The sequence below is a fragment of the Urtica dioica genome, chromosome 7 (genome assembly GCF_054948205.1).
Source record: "Urtica dioica subsp. dioica isolate 48M chromosome 7, U.dioica_male_clone48M_v1_H2, whole genome shotgun sequence".
In the NCBI taxonomy this organism is placed as follows: Eukaryota; Viridiplantae; Streptophyta; class Magnoliopsida; order Rosales; family Urticaceae; genus Urtica; species Urtica dioica.
In genome coordinates, this window is record NC_142762.1 from 27386967 (window position 1) to 27412519 (window position 25553).

The window sequence follows — 25553 nt, forward strand, 5'->3', positions numbered from 1 at the left end:
AAGAACTTTCGTATAATAATGTTTATCATTATTCATCTCACTTGCTGTAATTATGATTGACAGCATTAATTATGGAAAACGGGTATTCGCAGAATTAAATAAATATTTATGGTAGAATTGTTTATTTATTGTTTGATCAAGTAAATAAACAATTATTAATTATTTGTTTATTGTTGGACCAAGTAAATAAATGATTAATTGGGTTTTAAGCAATTGGGCCTTGCACACATGGAAAAGTCGAAATAGGGTTTATGGCACTAGGATTTGCGCAAATCTCCTTGGCCGTGTGCCATCAAGTTCGAAAATTTCAAATTTGTATTTACCAATATTTTCTCTTTAGTTGTTTAAATAAACGAGAGAGAATAATATAAGATATTGTCCTATATTCTCTCCTTATTTAAAGGAAAGTATTTAGGAGAATATATGAGAATATATTTAAAGGAAATAATATATTCTCCTTTATTATCTCACTAAATAAAATATTCTCTATTTAAATAGAGAATAATATCCCATAGATATTGATCTGATGGATGAGAGAAAAAGTAGGATTCACTTGTTGAGATCCAATGGCCTAGATTTAATCCACTCGTGTGAACACAATAAAAGGAAATAAAATATTCTGAAAGATTCCATGAATATCTCCTTTTACTACTATAAATAGAGGTTCATGAGAAGGCAAAAATAAGCAATTAATTTGAGAAAAATTCGTGCATCCTAGCCTTCCTTGGCCGTGCACTTCTGCCTCTCTTCCCCTCGGAAATTCGTTTCCATTCTTAGTAAAATAAGAGCGAGATCTCGAAACACCTAGTTTCGTGATCTAGTGAGATAAAGACTGTGCCCACACATCTTTGTTATTCGTCTCGGAGATTACGTTTCGGAAGACTAATGTGTCATCCTCGAGTCCTTCATCAAGACGATGCAAGGAGTACGCGATTGGTTTAGGAGCGTTCTGTAGCTGAACCGAAAATCAGTGTAAGTATTCGTTTACTCTTATATCGGTTGCTTGATATATATGCTCTCGTATAATTTTAATTAACGTAAATCTAGATCTTGTCATATAATTAATGAATTAATTAGCTCATGATTAGCGTAATTAATTATTTTTCCGCATTAATATGGTTATATGGGGGAATCATCCCCAACACATATGTGGTTTGATGCTCCCGAATAAGTAATTCAAGTAGGAGATGAACATGTTAATATTGTACCTGCTAGATTTGCTGAAGCATTGCCATTGCTGCCTTCATTTTTGCTGAGAAGAGCTTTCAAGTTGTGATACTGCTCCGCTGTGAACGAACTTGCTGAAACCATGAGAGTGGCGGACTGAGATGCATCAGAGCGTTTCTCTTTTCTCTCGGAAAATCCGTGAATCTGATAGCATTTTTCTTGAGTATGCCCGAGCTTGTTGCAATGATCACATGAGGGTCGTGGACGTTTCCTATTGTTGCTATTCATATGGTTGGAGGCAGAGTCGAAAATGGTTGATTCAACGCTTGGATTAGGTCAGACATGCAGCTCTTGTTGCTTCTCCTCTTGACGGACCAGGTTGTAGATACGTTGGACCGATGAAAACGGTTCCATGAGAAGAATTTGGCTATGTATCACCGAGAAGCTATCATGGAGACCCTGTAAAAACCCCATGGACATGTCTTGATTTTGTTGTTCAAAAATAATTTTCCATTCCCAAATATACAAGGAGATTGTGTAATGATTGAACTCAGCTCATCCCATAAGGATTTGAGTTGTGTGAAATACAAAGAGGCATTCATGCCCTCTTATTTGAGAGGAGAGATAGATTGCTTGAGTTGATAAATTTTCGGAGCTTTCGATGGCGAAAATCGCTCCTTGAGATCAGATCAAATTTGAGCAACGCTATCAGCATAGAGAATGCTCGGCTGTATTTCTGGCGAGAAGGAATTGAGGAGCCAGCTTCCAACCAGATCGTTGCAACGCTACCAATTAACCAGCCCACCTTCTTTGGTAGGACGTGAAAGAGAACCATCCACGAATCCATGTTTTCTCTTCGCTCAAAGCGCCATGGTAATAGCCCGGCTCCATGAGCCATAGTTATTGCTGATGAGGAGTTAGGTGACGAGGATTGAGGAAGGGCTGTCTAAATGATGCATAGTGTGTAAATCGGATATGGGGATGGTGAAGATGTATTGGCAGGCTGGATAATTTCAGAAGTCATGGTGGTAAGCTTTGCTCTGGTGTGGAAAAGACAGGAAAAACAAAATGCATGGTACTCTGATTTTCAGAAAGTCACAGTGGTAAGCTTTGCTCTAGTGTGGAAAAGGGAGGAAAAAAATGTATGAGCTTTAATGATGCTCTGATACCATATTAAACGCTAAAATGATTTTTGAATTGAATGATTTTATTAATAAACGAAGATGGATATATATATATATATATATATATATATATATATATATATATATATATATATATATATATATATATATATATATATATATAACAAGTACACAACTGAAGCCATAAATTAAGTAAAAGAAAAAGAAACATTATAACGTTCAGAACGTAAGTAAAGGAAAAATAATTTGACCTGACTAAAGCTGACAATAACTAAAGCTAAACTAAGAAATTGTGTCTCTTTGATACGTGAGATATATATTGTTGCCCTAGTCTGTTATATACATAATATGAAATATAATATATTATTGTTGCTGCTTATATGTTAACATATATTTTACCCAAATTTCCATATATTGAAAACAGTCATACAACTATTTCAAAATATAGTTTTCAAGCTTAATGCAACAAAATTGAAGCATTGTAAAATGATTCGATACCCTTCTTGTGAGATTAAGTAAGAGAATGAAAATACGTTATTTTTTATATGATGTTGAGGCTATAAATAGATCATTTCTTTTCATCATCAAATAAGGCTACTAATAAGTTTTTCTATGTGTATTTAGTTGCAAACATTGGACACAAGTTATGGCTCGTTCAAGCATCACCACATATCAAGAGCGTTGCACCACACAGCAGAAACTAGGCGGGACATGACCAATGATTGACTTGTCGGGGAAACCGACTGGAAACCGGCTTACTGGAGAGTACCGTTACCGGTTCGACATTTACCGTTTTCGTTCCAATTTACCGGTGCTTTTCCGGTGGTTTCCGCTACTTTCTGATGCTATTCGGGGGTTTCCGTTCGTTGCAAGCTTTTTTTGTCAACTTTCTTTGGTTTTCGGTATGTAAGTTTCAGGGGTTTCTCAATTTTTGGGATTTTTCATTTTTTGATCATTTTTTTTAATTTTAATCATTGATTACAAGGGTTTGAGCAATGAATATGAATTTATTGCAATGAATATGAATTTATTGGTTGTTTTGTATGATTTTTTTAAATGTATTTTTAGGTTTAATCCGAATTAAAATGTTGATTTTTAATTCGAATCTGAGTTTTTTGATGTTGCAAATGATATGATTTAATGATGATTATAATGTTCTTGAGTTGATGTTCTTGAGATGAATATGATGCTTTGATGATGAATATGATGATTTGTGGTGATGAATTGATACCATGTATTGTATGAACTATGAAGTTTGAACTATGAAAAATATGTTTATTTTTGCAAAATATTTGTTCGAATACCATTCGGTTTCCTAATTTTTTTGTCTGTTTTCTCTACGGTAAGCGGTTTCCTGCCGGTACCGATTTTTTGTTTTTGTCTGACCTCTCAGTTTCCCATGCGATAAACGGTTTACCCTCAAAATTAAAATCACGGTACGGTAACGGTAATGGTAGGACGAACACAAGCTAACTTTGACACATTACATGCTAATTTTGACGCCACTCAAAGCCATTTGATGTGGCACAATCATATTTTGACACGACAATCATTATCTATAGCATCCTGCTATTTTTCATGCTGTAACCACCCTTGTAATATGTGTATGCATAAATTTATTTGTAGTGTCAAAAATTTAGTTCACATGTGATATTTGTGCATTTTTGTATTTTTTTTTTTTTTACTATTTCACTAATTTTATACTAATTACATTTTGTTCACACGGGATATTATCTGTGCATTTTTTTTAAATTTTACTCTTTCACTAATTTTAGATATTTTATAAATTCAGTAGTTTCAAATGGCTATTTAGCTAGATTAGTCTTTTTTTTTACTAACTAATATAATTACATATATAAATAGAATAAGCTAACTAGAAACCCTCCATAGGAAAATTACTTCCAATTTAACCCATAATTGTAGCTCTATTTTTTTTTTTTATCAAGAACAAAAGTATCTTATTTTAAGTTAATGTAAAAGACACATTTTAAAAAGTTAATAAAATTTGAATTTCAATCCAAAAAATTTCACAAAATCCATATAATAAAACAAGGTATACATTATTTATATTTTTGTGCCACGCCCTTTCAAAAAAAAAAAAAAAATTGTGCCATCATGCCGTGCGCCGGGGCATGGCTGAAGAATTAGTAGTGATAAACACACCACACCAAACATATATATGTGAAGAGCTGCCATTTGAGGTTTAAACTTAAAGATAATGAAATGCTACGGAAAGCCCGAATCAGTGGTTCAAAATTCAAATCTTATTCATAATTTTATTTATTGCGTGTGCTGATTTAAGACAAAAAAACTAATATTTAAATTAGAAAATATATATTCACGGATTACCAACAGTGGGCCTTGATGAGCCCGTGATTGACCGCATCTCGTGATTGGCCAACTAAACGACAAAATAATCCGTGTTGTCTTGGATTCACTCTCTCTCTCGTCTGGCTTCTTTGATTTCTCTTATCCATGTCGTCGTGGTCGATCCTTATTTGAAATTGCCCTCGAGGATATAGTAAATTCCAATAGCGACAGTGTCCCGGTACACAGCTGAAAAGAATGCAGTACTCTTCATAATAATCGGTTATTTAGTTGGTGAACAAAGTGCAAAATAATGATAATAAGATTATAATCCGTTATGTCGTTGGTGAACAAAGTGCAAAATAACGATAATAAGATCATTCACGACGTTGCTGGGTAAGCTTGAGAGTTCGATAGCATTTGTCTTTTACTTCTCGTGCTGAACTGAAGCCCCGGCCATTGTTTAATAACTAGCTTAAATATAAATCACATGACCTTATTGTTTCGCCAGTATTTACAACCTTCATAGAAAAAGGGCACTTATGTAATTCAACGCAACCATATCTATGTCCACGTTATAAATCATCTCTTCCTTCCTTTATTCTCATCCCATGCAGAGAGCAACACGCATTTGCCAAGACAAACGCAAAGCAGTCATGAAGAGCACTATTATTTTCTTCTTCCTCGGCGCTCTTTCCTTAGTGTCACACATCGCCGCCGTGGACCCCTGTGCAACCCAATCCGACGGCTCAGATCTCTCGGTGATCCCCATGTACAGCAAATGCTCTCCCTTCAGGTCCAACAAGCCGGAATCTCTAGTCAACACAGTGATCGAAATGGCCTCAAAGGACACAGAAAGGCTCAAGTACCTGATGGCCCAGAAAACCCCGGCCCGGATAGCCTCGGGCCAGCAGCTCCACATCGGCAGCTACGTGGTCCGCGCCAAGCTGGGAACCCCGGGGCAGCTCCTCCACATGGTCCTCGACACCAGCAACGACGCCGCGTGGGCCCCGTGCTCCGGCTGCACCGGCTGCGGGCCCTCCCCGGCCCAGTTCGCCCCGAACTCGTCCACCACCTTCGCCCCGTTGGGCTGCTCCACGGCCCAATGCACCGCCGCCAAAGGGCTCTCCTGCCCCACCACCGCCGCGGGGCCCGGCTACGCTCCTTGCCAGTACAACCGAACTTACGGCGGAGACTCGTCTTTCTCCGCCGCCTTGTCCCAGGACACCCTCGCTCTGGGGAGCTCCGACGTGGTCCCGAGCTTCTCCTTCGGGTGCGTCACCGCCGCCTCGGGCTCGTCCCTCCCGCCGCAAGGGCTTCTGGGGCTCGGCCGCGGCCCGATGTCGCTGGTCTCGCAGTCGGGCTCGCTTTTCTCGGGGGTGTTCTCGTACTGCCTTCCCAGCTTCAAGTCCTTCTACTTCTCCGGGTCGCTGAGGCTGGGCCCGGCGGGGCAGCCCAAGAACATCCGGACCACGCCGCTGCTCAAGAACCCGCACAGGCCGTCGCTGTACTACGTCAACCTCACCGGAATCTCCGTGGGGCGGGTGAATTTGCCGATCCCGGCGAATCTCTTGGGGTTCGACCCGGCGACGGGGGCGGGGACCATCGTCGACTCGGGCACGGTCACGACGCGCTTCGTGCAGCCGGTTTACGAGGCCGTTCGGGACGAGTTCAGGAGGCAGACTAAAGGGCCGTTCTCGTCTCTTGGGGCGTTTGACACGTGCACTGAGCTGAGCGGCGAGACGTTGGCTCCGGTGGTGACGTTTCATTTCGAGGGGCTGGACCTGAAGCTTCCCGTGGAGAACACGCTCATCCACAGCTCCGCCGGCTCGCTCTCTTGCTTGGCTATGGCCGCCGCGCCAGCCAACGTTTTCAACGTCATCGCAAATCTTCAGCAGCAGAATCTCAGGATGGTGTTCGACGTCCCCAACTCTCGCCTCGGCATCGCGCGCGAGCTTTGTAATTAATGTCCCGCCTTTTTTCTTTATTTAGTTTTGACCGCTTGCACTGTTTGTCATTTTGGGTGTGTTTGAATTAGTTATGGGATAAAGTAAGATTATGATGTTTTGTTTTGTGGTGATTTATTGATGTTTGTCGTGGGATACCATTGGTTGTGGTTCATAACAATGTGATAATGTATTCACGAGATCTGTATCCTGAGATTTTTGTGGGAATGGTTGCTAGTAATTGGAATATCTGGTGGTCCTAAACCATGTCGTTTGCGGATGGTAATTTTCGGATAAGGTCTTCCCTAGTTCAGCTGTACAAGTTTTTAGCGGGCCTTTGATACTGCAGCTTAAAAGAACTCTGATCCATTGGGCTACACGAGGATCCAATAGCATCAATCGCAGCATGACAAATATAACAGGACTGAGCTTAAGCTGTGTCCATGCCGTTTTGTCTCACCAAATGACATCAACAAATTTGTTGGAAGGAAATTTTAGGTAGGCGGAGAAAGCGTTTAAATATTTTCGATGTTTAAGAAACATTGATAAAAAAAATGAGCTCTAGAAGAATAATAGAATAAAAGTGATTCGTTTGACAATTGTATAATAAAACGACAAAATAAATTGACACATCGGATATAGTTTGAAAAGTCAACAAAAGTTTCATCTATGAGATTTAAACATGTCTCAAAATACAACAAAGACACGTCACAACTTCAATATCCACAAAAAAGACAACCCCTTAAAATAAGACCACGTTTTAGTATAGCACCACGTCAAAATAGACACAAGACAACAGCATCATCGAAGAATCTCAATCAAAATGATGCAATTCACATATTAACTCGCCACGTGTACAATGAGACCAAACAAGTGAGCTTGAGGCTACAAATCAACTTCTCTCACTGTTCGTCAGGGAAGTCACACTGTACACCATCTGTGAGGGGAAATGAAAAATGGGGGGGGGGGGGGGGGGGGGGGGTTGGGTGAGCTTCCACATGCTCAGTAGGAATACAGTTACTCACCCTAAGGTTTTATTCATTTTTATATAAATCAAACCACATCGTTCATCAAAACTCATAGTTACCAACTTTACGTTATTAACCGATTATTAATAACAAATTATTTAAAGCTCAAAACATCAACGAAACCTCCAGCATGAAACCAAGAGTTGCTACTGTGGGCTGCAAGGCTCCGGGAGGAACGCGCATCACCTACAACCGATATTAGACCCAAAGTAAGTGGGCAAGGTGGGCCTAACGACTGGTAACCCCGAGTCTCGCCTCGCGTAAACATGCTGCGCAGCAAAAGGAAGCGGAATGCGCCATCGCTCCCTCCAATGAACCTTTTTGGATAATAATGCCCCCAGACGGAAACGCAACACCAGGTTCTCATTTCACTTATCCTATACATACTAGGTTATAGTTTCGAAAACTCTTAACTCACCGTGGAAACGGAACGAGTCTATAAGGTTTAATGTTCACTTAGTCAAATCTACCTATTACTAAGCATCTTAAATTCATGAAAAACTCTCACAAAGGAAGAATAAAGAAACTCCTACTTTTATGGATCTCGAAAGGTGCTCGACGGGAAGCTAGGTCACGATCGCCTAAAAGTACATGCCACTGAATACGGCTAATTTTTGAAATGCTAGAGAATCGGGTCGAACGGAGTTCACGATTGCGGTCGGAACGTCGAAAAGACTCGAGAGTAGCCTTTACTCAAAATTTCAACACCAGAGCTCCGGTGACAGCAGAAATCTTTGACGACCGGAAAATTTGTCTAAAAGGTGTTTCTACAACTCCTAAACCTCCTGAATACCTTGGCGGAGTTGGCTTTATGAGAAACCACACACAAAAACGCAAATCTACGCAAAATCACAAAACTTGCGTTTTACTGGCGATACTCCGACGAACAACTTCCGCTCCGATTAGAAAGATGAAATTCTCCAGATTTGTAGACCTCTTAAAAAAAAAGCTAATAAAAATAATCATGTCATTCGAGACTCGGCCGGATGAGATATGTCAAAAAGAAGTTTCAATCCCAAACTCACTTTTTCTCCAACTTCGGCCGAGCTTTTCCGGCGAATGGCAGCGACTTCACGGGCAAAGTTTGTACTCAAAATAATCCTTGTGATTAGGATTTTGCGATGGTGGTGGAGATGTACCTCCCGTTGATTTGGTCGGAAACCCGCCAGAAAGAAAGAGAGAAAAAGAGAAAGTTAGGATAGAGAGAAATAGTGAGTGATCTTGTGGGAAAGAGAGAGTGATGGGAAGAGTGAGGGAAGGAGCCTTTTTTTAATAAAAAATGTGCCACCTTAGCCTTGTCGAACCAAAGACAATTGGTCAAAGTATGACCATAAATAATTAAAAAAATGGGTTTTACAATACCTTCCACCTTAAGAAATTTCGTCCTGGAAATTAGATATAAAGATGTGGGTAAAGCTCTCGAATCTCCAACTCGATCTCCCATGTCGACTCTTCGGTTCCATGATGTGGGTAAATGCTCTCATAAAGGAAATATTCAATCTTACTTAAGACAAGAAAGATTTTGCAAAGCCACAAAAGATAAAGAAGGATATCTCAAAGAGAGATAGGACAAAGTATTGTGGGTTCCACCACGACGTTGGTCATAAGACCTCGGACTGTTTCAATATGAAAGAGGCCATATAGGCTCTGCTCCGAAGAGGATCATTGAAAAAGTTCCAAGCAAATCTTGGAGAACAAGATGAGCGAAATAACGAAGTCTATGGAGCTATTTCACTAATCATTGGTGGACCACACATTGGGGGAAATACAAGAGGTTCTCAAAAGAGTTATGTTAGGGAGACACAAGCTGAATACCGCCAAGTCTCATTCACAATGGAGAAAAGACTAAGCAAGGTGACAAAGTCCAGCTCGAAGCCAATCACCTTCACAACAAAAGACGTACGGTGGATAACGTTCCCGCATAAATACCATTTGCTTATTTTCAACCATCATTGAGAACCGGAATGTTCATCGGATCCTTGGACAATGGTAGCTTAGTTTATATTCTCTATGGAGAAACTTTCAACATAATGGGTCTTTACAGAACTCCGTCCCCATGAAACTTTTATGATTTCACCGGATATTCAATTAAGCTTGTAGGAACAATATCGGTACCCATCACAGTGGGAGAACCCCCGAGAACGAAAACATTCAACGCCAATTGGGCTGTTGTTTTAGGAAAATATGCTTTAAATGCAGTCATCGGAAGGCCAACCTTGCAAGAGCTTGGAGCCATCACATCAGTGCAATATATGAAGATGAAATTCTCGACCGACAAAGGAGTAGGAGAAGCACATGGCACTGAAGCCCTTGCTAGGAGCTACTATGCTGACTACCTGAAGGCCAGTCAAGACAGGCAGGGTCACAAAGTGATGATGGTCAGTACATACATGGATCCACGCATTTTGAGCTGAGGAGAAATTGGCCCCGTGGATGACATTGAAGAAGTCACCCCGGATCTTGATCAACCCTTAACAAAGCTCTGAATTGGAAATATCTCGAGTCAGGTAAAAAAAATGTTAGGAATTCTTACCAACGAGAGATAATAAATAAATGATTACTAAATAGAATAATGGTTTACTTTATTAGCATCATATGATTAGTGGGTTGAGGTCTGGATATCAGAATCAATATCAACTATCATCCATAGCCTCCGTATTAAATTGAGTCACGTGCTAGGCACCTGAGTTCGGGCGGTGTTGCTAAAACATGGTCGATGACTGATACATTCTTGGAAAACTGTATCTAAAGTTATATATGCGAAACACTAGTGAAGGTTGATCACGACGTGCGAGCATTCTACACTTGTGGTAAGTGTACGACCCGGATAGACCTTGGTTGTAGATGTGTCATTTAAGTACCGTTATGACACACTAACCGGGGTCGCTATGATGGTCACAGTAAGACTTGATCTAAATTTTGAAGTGATCATGGCCGCGCTCTTTGACTCATTCGCTAAAAGGCTACTATCATGCTAATCACAGCTTATGTCTTGGGAGTTTCGGAGCATGATTCGAGTGGGAAGTGGTTGACAGATACGGAATCCAGCCTTCCTGAAAGAAGGTCAATGTTCACTCACCTAAGGGTTGATTCCAGAACCGATAGATTGCCGACACTTCCGAAGTATGTACGTTCAGAAGAATCTTTCGCTGGGGAAGCAATAATGCTTATGGTATATATGTATCAAGAAAAGTATAACAGATTGATTGACTTTTCTCGATACTGGTTGAACCTGTAGGATCTTGATCACATACTGACAAGATCAGTGGACACTCGTCACGATGAATAAATATAATTCTAGTATAAAGGAGAGGAGAGTTCAGTCTTGGTGTACCTAGGTGGAGTTTGACCAAGATTAGACAAATCGATGTGGAAAAGAGAAAGGACTTTTTCGTTTTTTCATCAGATTTGTTAAGCTTCTATTACTAGGTTCATAGTCCACGATTCGGCTTCGATAAGACAAATAAAGAGCCTCTAATAATAATGTGTTTCATTATTATAATCTCACTAGCTATAATTGTGATTGACAACATCAATTCTAAATATGGGTATTTGCATAATTAAATAATTATTTATGGTAGTATCAATTATTTATTGTTTGATCAAGTAAATAATTAATCAATTACTTATTTGTTTATTGTTGGACCAAGTAAATAAATAATTAACTAAGTTTAAGTAATTGGGCCTTGCACTGAATGAGGTGGACGAATTTAGGGTTTCGGGCATTGGGATTTGCGCCAAAACTCCTTGGCCATGTGCCATAGAATTCGTCCATGCCATATTGGCAATCACAAATATTTTCTTTTTAGTTGTTTAAATATAGGCGAGAGAAAAATATTTAAAAAGAAATAAAATATTTTTTTTTATTCTCTCTCATGAATATTAGGAGATAATAATATTTAAAAGGAAATAAGATATTGTCATTTATTCTCTCTCATGAATATTAATGAGAATAATATTTAAAAGAAAATAAGATATTTCTTTTATTTTCTCATAATTAAATATTCTTTATTTAAACATAAAATAAAACATCATAGATATTGATTTGATGTCTAATAGAGAAAGTATGATTTATGAGATGAGATCCAATGGTCAAGTTTTGATTTACTAGTGTGAACACAATAAAATGAAATAATATATTTTGGAAACTACCAAGAATATATCATTTCCACTACTATAAATATGGGGTTCATGAGAAGAGAAAAACATACTTGTGCATTCAGAAAATTCGACCAAGAGTCTCTCCCTCTCTTTCTTGGCCGAATTCTCTCTCTCTCTCTACCCCTTAGAATTGCTCTATTCCGTTCTTAGAAAATAAGAGTGAGATCTTAAAACAATATTTGTTTCTTGATTGTGTGAGATTAAAGAGTGTGATCTCACGCCGTATTTCTTTATTCGTCCGAAGATTATGTTTCGGAAGACTACAGTGTCATCAAAAGGAGTACGAGGATCTGAAAGCTTGAAGAAGGAGATCGAGGCATTCAAAGACGAGGATCTGAAAGCTTGCAGAAAGAGATCAAGGCGTGTGAAGACGGATTGTGAAAGCTTGAAGTTCCTGTTCGTGAGCCCAATCCGTAAGTTCTCTATGAATCTTGTTCTTTGTTCTTATTGGTTGCTTGACATGTTTGAATACTTTCATTATTTAATTAATAAAGTAAATTTAGATTTTGTTATATAACCATACTTTTAATTAGCTCTTGTTAGTGTAATTAATTTATTCCGCAACTTACATGGTTTTCAAGGTGAGCGCACATAATTACAACAAGTGGTATTAGAGCGATTGTTCATGTCTGATACCACTCGTTCGTCACCAACAAGTGGTATGGAGCGATCGTTCGTGTCCGATACTGCTCGTGTTTCTTCAACAAGTTGTATCAGATAGATTTTTCGTGTATGATACCTGCTTACTTTTCCCAACAAGTGGTATTAGAGCGATTGTTCGTGTCTGATATCCTACGTGTTTCACCAACGAGTTGTGTCGGGGCAATCGTTTGTGTCCGATACCCCCCTCATTTCCCTACAAGTGGTATCGGAGCGACTGTTCGTGTCTGATACCAAACCTGTATTTACAACAACAAAAAAACATCATATCTCTATTATCTATAAACTTAGATATCTTTACTTGGTTTCAAGTTCAAATGGTAAGGATAGATTCTGAGCTAACATGTCATAAGCTGAACATAGATCCCAAAGAGTGGCCCATTAGGCAAAAATGAAGAGCCTCAAATAGTGAAAGATTCACTACCTTTAAGAAAGAAGTAGATAATTTAATCTCGAATGGATCAATTCGAGAAACTAAATACCCGAGATGGGTAGTCAACCATGTCATGGTTAAAAAAATGGGAAATGACGAACTTGTGTAGATTTCACTGATCTAAATATAACATGTCCGAAAGACAGTTTTCCAATGTCGAGGATCGATCAGTTAGTCGATCAACGGCGGGAAATGAACTTTTAAGTTTCATAGATGCTTACTCGGGATATAACCAAAATCCCCATGTATGGTCCCGACCAAGATCATACATAGTTTATAACGGATTGAGGACTATACTATTATACATCAGTGCCGTTTGGTTTGAAAAATGCATATCAAAGATTAGACAATAGAATGTTTCCAGATCTGCTCGGAGTCACAATGGAGGCGTACATTGATGACTTATTAGTAAAATTTCAAAAAATCAATGAACATGCTGAGAACCTAAGAAGATCATTTGAAGCTTACACAGTGCATTACGGCGCTCAGTCGATTCATCTCTAAATCAACAAGTCGGAGCATCCGATTCTTTGACGTCCTTAGAGGATGCACTGAGAATAATAGGAAATCCAACACGGAGCCCGAGTCAAATAGGCCCGAGGGACAAATGAAATTAGGAACTCACCCATTCATAAGACAAAAACGAACCCTACCGAACAGGACTTCGAAGAGAAGAGAATCTAGTAGGTCAATGACTAGTCAAAACAATAAGACACGTGGAAATAAATAAAACTTGAACAAAAACACATACTTTGATGGTTATTATGAGCACACGAGGAAATAATCACCACTACACATGTATGGAAGTGCGGTTATTCAACAACTGATGATAACGTAAGCTTGATTACCCCACGGACTCGGCTCTAAGCCCTATAAATACATGATGAAGTGATAGAAGAAGGCATGCACAATTGATACGAAAAATCGATCATAAAGCTTCACCTAGCGTTCAAAACCCTAATTTACGCTCTCTCGTTTGCTAGATTCATCTTTATTTAGAGAAAATCTTGCCTAAAAATTTAGAAGTTTTCAGAACCGTGCTCCAAGTCTCTTCGCGAGACAGATGTTGTAATATTTTTGTCCTTCAGTATTAAATAATATATGGTACTTTTATAAATGTATATGCGGACTATGATTTTTTGTCAATTTGGACTGGTTTCTCCAGAAAGAAATAAATTTGTATGTTTATTATGGAAACACGCTTGCTTGATGATCGTGCTCTCAAAAGGTCATGGGGAGCATTATACTTCTTTTGTTTTCTTGTTTAATCGGATTGGGATATGCTGCGCAATGGGAAATTTGATTCTTTTAATAGGCAAGCATACTTCTAACTCTTTTTTTTTTTTTTTTTTTGAGTTAGTGTTTTGTTGATTTATAAACCTATCTCATTGATCTCTCCATATTTTTTTCTACTAATAATCAATGGATCGGAAAAATATTAATCAAGCAATTGACGATATCATCTTAGGGAAGAAATATAGCCCGCTCTTTAAACGTTGACAAAATGACACCAACCGAACATAAACCATTTTTAACTTATAACCCACTGCTAATAAATAAATAAACTTATTAGAAATCCCATACATTCATGAAAAATATTGATATACATGCTCACAACAACTACGGGATTAGGTACACACCTCCTTTCTGTACAAATCTTCACACGTCTATACATAGTCGCCCAAGAACACGTCTATATTTTACAACAAACATCCCTGAAAACAATCGCAGCTCAATTTGCATGCACTAATGTCTAGCCCTAATAAACCCTCGTTATTTCCTGATACATATTATTACCTTCCACTATTTCTCCTCATACTCCTTCTCTGTCATCACACAAATGGCATTTCTCGGGACAGCTATTGCAAGTCCTACCGCGACCCTTCCTTCTGCTCCAAAGTGCTCCCAAGCGGCGACTTCTCAAACGTCCGCTCCTTCGGCCAATTCTCCCTCAAAAAATCGCTCCTCCGCTCCCAAGCCTTCCACGGTTACCTCGTTGAGTATCTCCGGGGAAGCTCGGGCCCGCTGCCGGTCCACGCTGTGCGGGCCCTCGAGGACTGCCGGGACCTCGCAGCCCTCAATGTCGAGATCCTCTCAGGCTCCGTCGAAACTGTCAACGGCCTCGACGGCCTCCTCTCAGCGTTGGACGCCGACTACCTCCGCACGGCGATGAGTGCAGCCGTGACTAACCTCGACACGTGCTCCGACGGGCTCGCCGACCACCCGTCCCTGCACCGCCAGGTGTCCGAAGATGGAGGGCTCGCCAATGACGCCAGGCTTCACGGCCTGAGCCTCTCGCTTTGTGTAGACGGGTGGGTCCCGAAGTTGGCCCGCCTCCCAACTTTGCTGCCCCCACGGCGCCCCATCGGAGCTGAGGTAGGGATGACAATTTGTTTTCATGTTTAATTTTTTTTTTTAAATAATTATAGGGAAATATTGTTTCTTTAAATTCGTCAATTATAAATATTTTTTAATTGATTTAAAGCTTTTAATTTACCCAATCAGTTTGGGAAATTGATCCTTCCCAGAGTTATTATATTTAAAATTAGGCTACAAAAGTTATTTCAAAAATTCATTTTGAACTCTTCTTAAATTTATATAATGTAGCCCTTACTAAATTTTATTTAACTTTATTATTCTGTCCCAAGGGCAAAGTCCGGCTGAAGTTCAAGTCGGAGGAGAAGAGGAGGGTTTACGAGGCGGCATCGAGCGGGAAGAGAGGACCGGGAAGGAGGAGGGTTCTCCAGACATCTGAGGACGAGGGCGTGTTGGTGAGCGAGGTCGTGATTGTGAGTAAAGATGGCACGTGGGACTTTGACAACGTCGGCGCAGCCGTTGCGGCTGCGCCGAAAAACCTGTTGTCAACCGACGGGTACTTCATGATATACGTGACGGAGGGTGTTTACGAGGAGAACGTGGATATTCCAAGTAACAAGAAGTACTTGTTCCTTCTCGGAGACGGGATGGGTCACACCATTATTACGGGACGCCGCAGCGTCGGAGATAATTTCACCACTTTCAACTCTGCAACAGTCGGTAATATTCATCACTTCCACGTGTACATGTATATATTATTTAGCTTTTAAGGTTATTGGTCTCGACTTCATGCATGCACGTAACTTAGGAATTAACGACACTTTTCTCACACAAAAAGATTCTTCTGTCATGTGTATTGTTATATAACCATCAAGAGTGCTTTATTGCATTGAATGAAATCATAGATATCTTATTAGAAGGTTTGGTAGTAATTAAATTTGTTTTTCCCCGTCCAACAGCGGTGACCGGGCAAGGCTTCCTAGCGGCGGATCTGACAATCCGAAACACGGCGGGGCCGAGCAAATACCAGGCCGTGGCTCTCCGCAGCGGCGCCGACATGTCGACGTTCTACCGATGCAGCTTCGAGGCGTACCAAGACACACTCTACACGCACTCAAACCGCCAATTCTACCGCGAATGCGACATCTACGGCACAGTCGACTTCATCTTCGGCAACGCCGCGGTGGTCCTTCAGAGATGCAACATCCTCCCTCGCCTCCCCATGAAGGGTCAATTCAATGCAATCACCGCCCAAGGCCGCACCGACCCCAACCAGAACACCGGAACCTCAATCCATCACTGCACGATCAGCGCAGCCCCAGACCTCGCCGCCAGCGATGGCACTACCAAGACCTATCTCGGCCGCCCATGGAAGGACTATTCCCGTACCGTCGTCATGCAATCGTTCCTCGATGGCTTAGTTCAGCCGGCCGGCTGGCGCGAGTGGTCCACCAACGTCTCCCAGCTCTCCACGCTCTACTACGCCGAGTTTGACAACTTCGGCCCAGGCTCCGACACCACTTCCCGAGTCACCTGGCCTGGCTTCCACCTCATCGATGCCGCCGAGGCTGCCGGGTTCACGGTCTCGCCTTTCATGGACGGAGATAGCTGGATCCCTAAGACCGGCGTGCCCTATAATGGAGGCTTGGTGTGATCATCATACTATACCTAGTTAATAACTGCTTAAGTAATACGTTCGTCTCGTCATGGTTATTGTGTCATGTGTTTTTTGCTTGTTTGTAAAGAGAAATTTCATTTTTTAGACCCAAAAGTTATGAAAATATCTCAATTAGACCCGCTAGTTAAAAAATATCCAAAATTGGACTTTTGTACCAATTTTGGACGAAAATACCCTTAATTCAAAATAAATCATCTCTCCATCTCTTTCCATCTCTTTCATTCTCACTCTCACTTTCTCTCCACACCAAATAACACTAAATCCGACGTGAGCCCCATTCCGACGCCCAACTACACCAAATCCGACGACTTTCAACGCCCACCACACCAAATTCGACCGAATTGGAGGTGAATTTTTTTTATTTTTTTTTAATCTGGGAATAATATCATCGGAATCCATCGGATTCGGTCGGATCTAACCGAATCCGGTGGTCTTCATCGGAAATTTCCGATGGATTCCGACGAAGACCATCGGAATCCATCGGATTCGGTCGGATCCGACCGAATCCGATGGATTCCGATGATCTTATTCCCAGATTAAAAAAAAAAAATTCACCTCCAAAGATGGATTCCGACACGTTCCGACGAGTTCCGATGAATTCCGACACGTTCCGACGAGTTTCCGAAACCCTAAAAAACTATGGAATTTTTTTCAAAAACGATGCGAAACCCTCAACATCGACCACCGAAAGTTCTAATCCTACGCAACCAATTCGAAGGTGACAAGAATTGTGATGAAGAGGATTTAAAAATGAGAGGAAAATAGGTTATTTGAATTTCATGGGCATTTTTGTCCGAAAAGTATCCAAAAGTCCAATTTCAGATATTATTAAACTAATGGGTCTAATCTTGATATTTTCATTGTTTTTAGATCTAGAAAATGAAATTTCTCTATATATATGTGTGATTATATATCACTTTGATAACACAAAATAAGATAGAAATCATGTTTTTGCGGGTAATGTGTCGTCCCAATATCCTAACTATACTTTTAATTATACTAGTTTCATCCACGAGCGCGCGATAGGAGATAGAGAATCCACGCGCGTGAGAGGAGATACAGAATAAGAGAAAAAAAAATAGGCGCGAGAGAGAAGAAAAGCTAAAAAAAAAGAGTAGGAACAAAAAGGAAAACCCAAAATCGTCACGTGTCACTGTTTGACATAGTCACGTATCGGTCTCAGGATAAAAGGTGAAAAATCTTTGTAACTTATAATACATATATATATATATATATATATATATATATATATTATATGACAACGAAACGGAAGATGTTATAACTAAAAGCAAACCAACCATAAATACAACAAGGGAGGTAAGTTTTCTGTTGGATTCTCGGTGACATAGTTTTTGTTAATACTCGAAAATAGATCAACACTAAAATCAAAGTAGTTCGATCCAAGGCTGGACCCTATTATCGCACTAAGGTCCGAATTGGTATGAGAGTATCCAACTCAAGCTCCGCTTAGAGGAATTGTCGATTGGTTCGTGAGTTTGCTCCAAGCTATGATGATGCTCCAGCTATGCTTGTGTGTCGCATGAGAAGAAAGAACACACGAGCTATTGGGGCACGGAGGACATAACAGTTTTAACTTTGACAAATTATAAAATTGTTCAAGACTATCTGCAACAAAGTATTCAATACCTCGAGTTACATATAAGTCACATGTCCTTCCGCGCAAATAGAAGTAAAAATATTATGGTATTTAGTTACGCGATTTAAGGAAATATGTTATCAAATATTTTGTTTTTGATTATACAGATTCAGAAAGATTTAGTTCAAACCTAACTTAACTCTTCTAGGGTTTCAACTAGGTTCGTTGCTCTTCTTTTTTTATCAATCGCCGACCTTGTTCTTGAGCTAGTCTCTGCCTTAGAGATCTACACCAACAACTAGTTCAAGATATTGCTTGCTATTACTGTGCTTTATTTGTACAAAGTCTGTAAGTGCATGTGTTTGCGTTGATTTGTCATATCAATCTTCGAGAGAGGATTGCGTGAAAAAGAGATGGAGTCTTTGGTCTAAGGAGATCTTAGATTGTAATTCATCAAACATTCAAAGAAGACGGTTGTTTGAGAGTGAGTTTGCAAACCTAAGTCCTTGTATATTAGATTGTTTATTATATATTGGATTACTTTTCACCACTAAAAGTATCAATTCCTCTGAACAAGTGCTTTATCACTAAACAAGATTACAAATCTCTCTGTTCTTTATTGATTTATGCTTTGATTGATTGCTTGTTCGATTGTTTGTTTATTTGATCCTGCATAAACAGTCAATTGTTTATTTGTTTGATCATGTTTACTAATTTTCATTTTTAATCCCCAAAAATTGTTGGAGATAATGGTGTGAATGAAGATGATTTATTTTGATTTGTAGAAATTATTTGAGTGAGTCTACTAATGAAAAGTGATATTTTATAATAGATACTTATTATAAGAGCGAGATATTTAAGATCAATTATTTATTTGTCAAAGTTAAGATAAATAAGAAATTGATGTTTAAATTGTGTGGAAAAATACATCACAAAATTTGTAAAGTAAAATGAAAGGCAAGAACTCTCACATATACGTGGGAAAATTCAATTTCGTATAGTTTATATAGAATACCAGTTTTAAGAGAGTAATTCAATGAAACACTGCAGAGGGGAATTAATATATTTTATTTCCTTGTATATTCACGTACAACAGGATACAAGTTATATATATATATATATATATATATATATATATATATATATATATATTATACTAATACAAGATATTGTTGTTGAAAAAAAAAACTAACTACCTATAAAATATAATCAAATAAATATGTGGATTGACTAAATAAACACGCCTAACAACACTCCCCATCAAGCTTAATGATAAATGTTAATCATACCAAGCTTGTCTATCAGTTTCACAAATGTCGTTATATGCAGTGCCTGATAAATGTTAATCATACCAAGCTTGTCTATCAGTTTCACAAATGTCATTGTATGCAGCGCCTTTGTGAAAACATCGGTAGTCTGCTGAGTCGTTGAAATGTGGGATACTTTGAGCACTCTTTAATGAATTTTTTATTTGATGAAATGACGATCGACTTCAACATGCTTGGTGCAGTTGTGGTGCACTGTATTGTGAGAGATCGAGATTGCTGCCTTGTTATCAGACCAAATATTCATTGGTGATGACATTCGAGCATGTAACTCTTCTAGCAAGTGCTTGAGCGAAAGAGCTTCACAAATCACATGCATTGTGGAACGTAACTCTGCTTTAGCACTGATCTAAGATACCACTAGTTATTTCTTGCTACGCCAAGTAACGAAATTTTCTAAGACAAAGGAGCAAGAACCGGCTGTAGAATGTTGATCAGTTGGACAACCGGCCCAATCAGCATCTACAAATACTTCAACTCCTCTGTAATCGATACTTTTTTGAACATGAGACCTCTGCTTGGTGTAGCTTTTAGGTAACATATGATCCGATGGGCAGCGTGAAGATGAACTTCAATCGGTGAATGCATAAACTGACTGATATAGCTGACAACAAAAGAAATATCTAGTCATGTGTTAGCAAGATAGATGAGTCGACCCATAATGGCTGAAATCTCTAATTGTCGACGGGTGGACTATCAGTGTCATTCAGTTTAACATTCGGATCCATAAATGTTGAAGTCGGTCGAGCCCTAAGTAGATCGAAGTCTTATAGAAGGTCAACTGTATTGAGAAACACTTATCCCTTATTTGCTGCTACATCTTTCCATCCCCAATAAATATCGCAGCGGACCAAGGTCTTTCATCTCAAAAGTTTGGGCAAGGCTCCGTTTAATACGAGCAATTTACCGAAGATAATTCTCGGTAATAATAATGCCATACATACACGATGATAATAGAAATCGTTCCATGAGCATATAGAGTGAACATCGTATTGTCGGTATGCGCTTGTTTATAGACAAACTATAGCAGCGGATGAGTAAATTGATCAAACCACGCATTCGGAGACTTCTTCAAGCCATATATTGACTTCTTGAGACGACAAACCAGGCTAGAGTCAGAATTGAAACCCGGTGGGAGCTCCATAAAAATTTATTCCTCCACGGTACTGTTGAGAAATGCGTTTTTTACGTCAAGCTGATGAAGAAGCCTTTCTAGATTTACTACAAGGAATAGTAATACTCAAATGGTGTTTATTTTGGCAACCTAAGAGAGTGTTTCTTCATAATCAATGCCATGAGTCTGCGTATATCCATTAGTGACGAGTCTCGCTTTGTAACGGTCCACCGTGTCATCGCTCCTATACTTGGTAGTAAAGACACATTTGTAGCCTACTGCCCGTTGTCCATGTGGTCGCAATATTACGTCACAAGTTTCATTTTTTTAAGAGCCCAAAGCTTCTAAAAAAATAGCCTCTCACCATTGACCAATCTGTAGTGTCTCAGTAATAGATTCAGGCTCTTTATTTATTTAAAGATTTGTGGAAAATGCTAGCAATGAGGGTGAATGAAAAGTGTAGCTCGGGAAATTTGAGAGAGGGTGTTGAGTGCAAGAGCTTGTACATTTTCTAAGAGCAATGGCAGATCTATAATGTATGACTCGAACAAGATCGAGGATCGGATCAGACGCTGGAGTCTCTGGAGTGGACTTTTCCTTGCAGGTGTAAATCTGCGGATAAGGACTCAAACTTTTCCGAGGGTGTGGAATAATACTAGTCTGTTTTGAGGGACCATACTATCAGAGAGGACGATATCGATCATGAGATACTCCATTACTCACATACTATGTATGATCAGATTTTAATGTTTGACCGAAAGACATGTATCAATGGAAGATGCTCCATGACTCGAGGTAGAGGTATCGGATTCAGAAAGATGCTCGCAATGAATCGAACAGATTGATTAAGTGAGACAGAGCCTAGACGAGGGGAAATGCACCATACGAGAGGTATTGTATTCATGCTAGTTAGAGTTTATCGCTAGTTCTTGTTTCTATATGAGTATTTCCCCATCTATTGACATTAATACCTTTAAGACCCCGTACTAAGGCAGATGAATGCTATCATATTTGTTTCATAGATAATCTTCTCTAATAACTCACTTTCTTTTATGCCATAAGACAGCTATATGCGCGGTTATCTGGTTCTATGATCAATTATGTTATAGACTCGTTTTATCCTGACCGGTTTTATATGAGCAAAATACTTCGTTCAATCATAAATTCACTGTTTGTTGATAAATCTTAAAAAGTGGCTCAATAACCTGTCAGACCAGCTAACTCATCTTATTGATAACATCCATTTTAACTCAAACAGTATTGTCTTATAACTCTAACTCATCTTCCAGACCCGGTTCTATATGTGTGTTGCTAACTGCAAGAAATAACCTTGTACTATGGCCGGCAAATGTAATGCTAGTTTAGTACTTGTTATCGTTAAAACTATACTCCGTATTATCATGAATAAACTCGTTCATTGAACTCTTTTTCGTACTTCTAATTATGAACCGGTATCTATATGCGTGTTGCTGAGACCTATGTATCCGTTCAATCATGAATTCACTCACTGGAAGTCTGTTCCATTGTCGTTTCTATGATAGTCCTGTTCTATAGTTTATTCTACTGCATTTACCGTATAACTTACTATTAGAATTGCATTATTGATATAATTGACATAATCATGAAGATAACTATGACACTTTATTGCCTTATATAACTCCTCTTTACGAGCGGATTCATCATGTCAAGTATAGTTCATGTGTTGTTTATATAAAAGAAGAACATACTTACAGCGTGACCTGCGCGTTGCCCACTATAAGAAACAACAATCACTTTGTGTAGGAGTATGAATGATAGTTCTTGTTATATGTTATTCCATTGTTGTTATAGTTCTATAAGACAACAATACCACCGTTCATTTCACTCACTGGCAGTTTGTTTAACTCTTTTTCTGTAGCCAGAAGTTGTTTCTTGTTCCATGAACATGCATTCCAAGACCGTAACAAGCACTAGTACAAAATATAGCATCAGGTGCGACTTTTTTCGCACCTGAAAGTACTTTCAGGTGCGACTTTAGATGCGACAAAGTCGCACCCGAAAGTCCGCACCTGATAATCCTCTTGATTATCAGGTGCGACAAGTCGCACCTGAAAGTCTTATACTATCAGGTGCGACTAGTCGCACCTGAAAGTCTTGACTAGTCGCACCTGATGCTCTTTATCTTTTTTTAAAAAAATTAATATGCTGATTATATATTACAATATATAATCAGCATATTAAAACTAATCAAAACTAATTTCATTATATTCCTAATTGATAAATTACAATATATCTTAATTTTAATTTCATTAACTAATTACAATTCCTAATTGATAAATTACAATATATCAAAACTAATTAAAACAAAAACAAATTTAAACTAATCACATTATTACAATTACTAATCAATTAACTAATTACAATTCCTAATTGATAAACTAATCACAAATTCTAAACTAAACACTAACCTGCAGAGACTCGGGACGAGGCGAGCGCACGGCAAATGAAACTTGAAAACTTTAAATCGAGCTACAAAACTTGAAAACTAATCACAATGACCCACTAGCACTTAAGCCATCATAACTCGAGCTATAAAACTTGAAATCGATTGATTCTAGCGGCAAATGAAAGTAGACTCATGTAGCTTTCTAACGAGATATTACAAGCATATATACAACAAGAATAACCATCTCAAAAACAGCCCGTAATTCACTGTTACAATTCTGGAAATCCCGTTTTACTGCTGCGAAACACAAACTTTGGAAATTTATAACTCATTCAATACTCCATGGATTTACATGTTCTTGGTCATTTTAGAAAGCTCATACAGTCTACTATCCATGATAAATATCCACAAAAATTATCTCAGACCATATCGGACTGTCTACGTCCGTTTACAGAGGCTCTACAAACAGTTTATCAAATCAAACGAAAATTCGAGAAATCATCACAACTCATCATTAATCCAAGTACAACCACCAAGAATTCGAGTCCAATCACATAAAAAACACATCAAAACAGCTCGGAGAAGGAAAGCCCCAATTCAAAAATAAGAACCCTAATTTTCGGATTCAAAATTTGGAAAAAAATCAATTCCTCACCTTGAATTGAAGATGGTAATACGAGCTTAAATCCTTCTCCTTCGACGTTGTACCACTCCGAGAAGCTTCAAGGACAGCAAAACCGAGAGAGAGAAAAAGAAAGAGATTCAAACCCTTGATCTTCATGTATGGGTTTTGAAGATGAAGAGCAAAGAAGTAGACAAGATGGAGAAGATGACGAACGTACACTTACCTCGAAACCAAGATCCGGTCTTCGTTTCTTCTTTCCTCTCTCTCTCTCTCTCTCTCTCTCTCTCTCTCTCTCTCTCTCGTTCACTTCTGATCTCCCTCTACCTCTCTCTTCTGCGTTTTTTTCCTTGTTCTCTTATCATCTGGTGGTCCTTGTTTTTAAAACTGAATGAAAAAATGAGGGGGATAATTGGCCCGGTTAAAATTTTAAACAATCAGGTGCGATTTTGTTGCACCTGATAGTAATTTTAAACTATCAGATGCGACTAGTCGCACCTGATACTCAAAAGCAAAAAAAAATTTAGTGAAATTTTTTATACTTCGGGTTGAGAATCTGGTGCGACTAGTCGCACCCGAAAGTCATTTAGATGCGACTTTTAGGTGCGACTAGTCGCACCTGATAGTCATGCGCATCAGAAAACCAAATTTGTAGTAGTGAAGCCGTACCTAACCGTAGGGATGAATACGGCTCAGGATCTCTTACTGAAATAGATGAATACGAAGTACGAAGGAAGAATACAGAAAGAATAGGAATCTAATGATTCATTGAATACGTAGCGGAAAGATACAATCGGGAATACTATACTGCGGGATAGTTATTGAGGTATGATGAATGGCGAGTTATGTATCTACTTATCGTTTTTTTGCCCCTTCTCTCTCGGTTCTCTTCGATACCATGCACCGTAGCTTTCCGTAGGATTCATATGGTGAATACGTAGCGGAATCATGCTAGCTCTTCTATATGGGTGTTGCTGCTAAGACCTATAAATACCGTTCCTTTTTTACGCCCCCACGTCCTTCCCGTATGGCAACGTGGGGGCGTAAAAAATGGGATCCTATCTACTTATTCCGACCTAGGATAATAAGCTCATGAGCTTAGTCTTACTTCACGGTCGAGAAACGAAAGAAGAATTCAATCACTTCAATATTTAACGAATTTACCCAAACTCAAAATCGATTAACGAATACATAACATAGACAAATCTGATACTTTGGTCATCAATAAAATCGTCTTCCTGAGTTATCATTGGTCCACGAAGTTCGTTCGACGCTACTAATTTCGGAAAAACACTTCGGCTTTCGTTCTTCGACAATGACACAAGGTTTCTTGTGATTCGATAAAATGCTCGGACTGCTTTCCATATCGCAGACGAGAGAAAGAATACGCGACAAGGAGCTGAGAAATTATGGGATCTCGAACCTTAACTGGTTTTGGAGTTTTGAAATTGATTTTGGGAAAATTTGGTATTTTTAACACTAGCTCGAGTTGAGTGATGAATATTATGACGATTTTGTAAATAAATCAAATAATTCATAATATATATTTGTGTTAATGTTTGTGGTGGGGTTATATTTGTAAAATTTCTCTAAATGTATATCACGTGAGGAAAACGTGACGATTTAACT

At 39.0% G+C, this 25553-nt stretch overlaps 2 protein-coding genes across 3 annotated transcripts; both read left to right on the forward strand.

The window, feature by feature from the left end:
* Positions 1–4921: 4921 nt before the first annotated feature.
* On the forward strand, positions 4922–6812 carry LOC149390619 (Eukaryotic aspartyl protease family protein). 2 transcript variants are annotated; one of them, XM_089619522.1, is made up of 2 exons: positions 4922–5015; positions 5237–6812. In XM_089619522.1, exon 2 carries the CDS (start codon positions 5276–5278, stop codon positions 6584–6586), a length of 1311 nt encoding a protein of 436 aa, XP_089475648.1. In that variant the 5' UTR covers positions 4922–5015; positions 5237–5275; the 3' UTR covers positions 6587–6812. The 2 variants fall into 2 exon arrangements, with proteins under 2 accessions (XP_089475648.1, XP_089475647.1); XM_089619521.1 differs by lacking the exon at positions 4922–5015 and having other exon boundaries at positions 5036–6812.
* A 7760-nt stretch (positions 6813–14572) lies between these two features.
* On the forward strand, positions 14573–16861 carry LOC149390620 (pectinesterase-like). Its single transcript, XM_089620131.1, has 3 exons — positions 14573–15223; positions 15496–15883; positions 16123–16861. The coding sequence occupies exons 1-3, from the start codon at positions 14597–14599 to the stop codon at positions 16815–16817; spliced, it is 1710 nt and encodes a 569-aa protein (XP_089476257.1). The 5' UTR covers positions 14573–14596; the 3' UTR covers positions 16818–16861.
* The last annotated feature ends 8692 nt before the right edge of the window (positions 16862–25553 follow it).

Coding starts and splice junctions, on each gene's coding strand:
- LOC149390620 (XM_089620131.1), top strand. CDS start 14,597: ATGTCTAGCCCTAATAAACCCTCGTTATTTCCTGATACATATTATTAC. Junction 15,224..15,495: donor GGCGCCCCATCGGAGCTGAG/GTAGGGATGACA, acceptor TTCTGTCCCAAG/GGCAAAGTCCGGCTGAAGTT. Junction 15,884..16,122: donor TTTCAACTCTGCAACAGTCG/GTAATATTCATC, acceptor CCCGTCCAACAG/CGGTGACCGGGCAAGGCTTC.
- LOC149390619 (XM_089619521.1), top strand. CDS start 5,231: ATGCAGAGAGCAACACGCATTTGCCAAGACAAACGCAAAGCAGTCATG.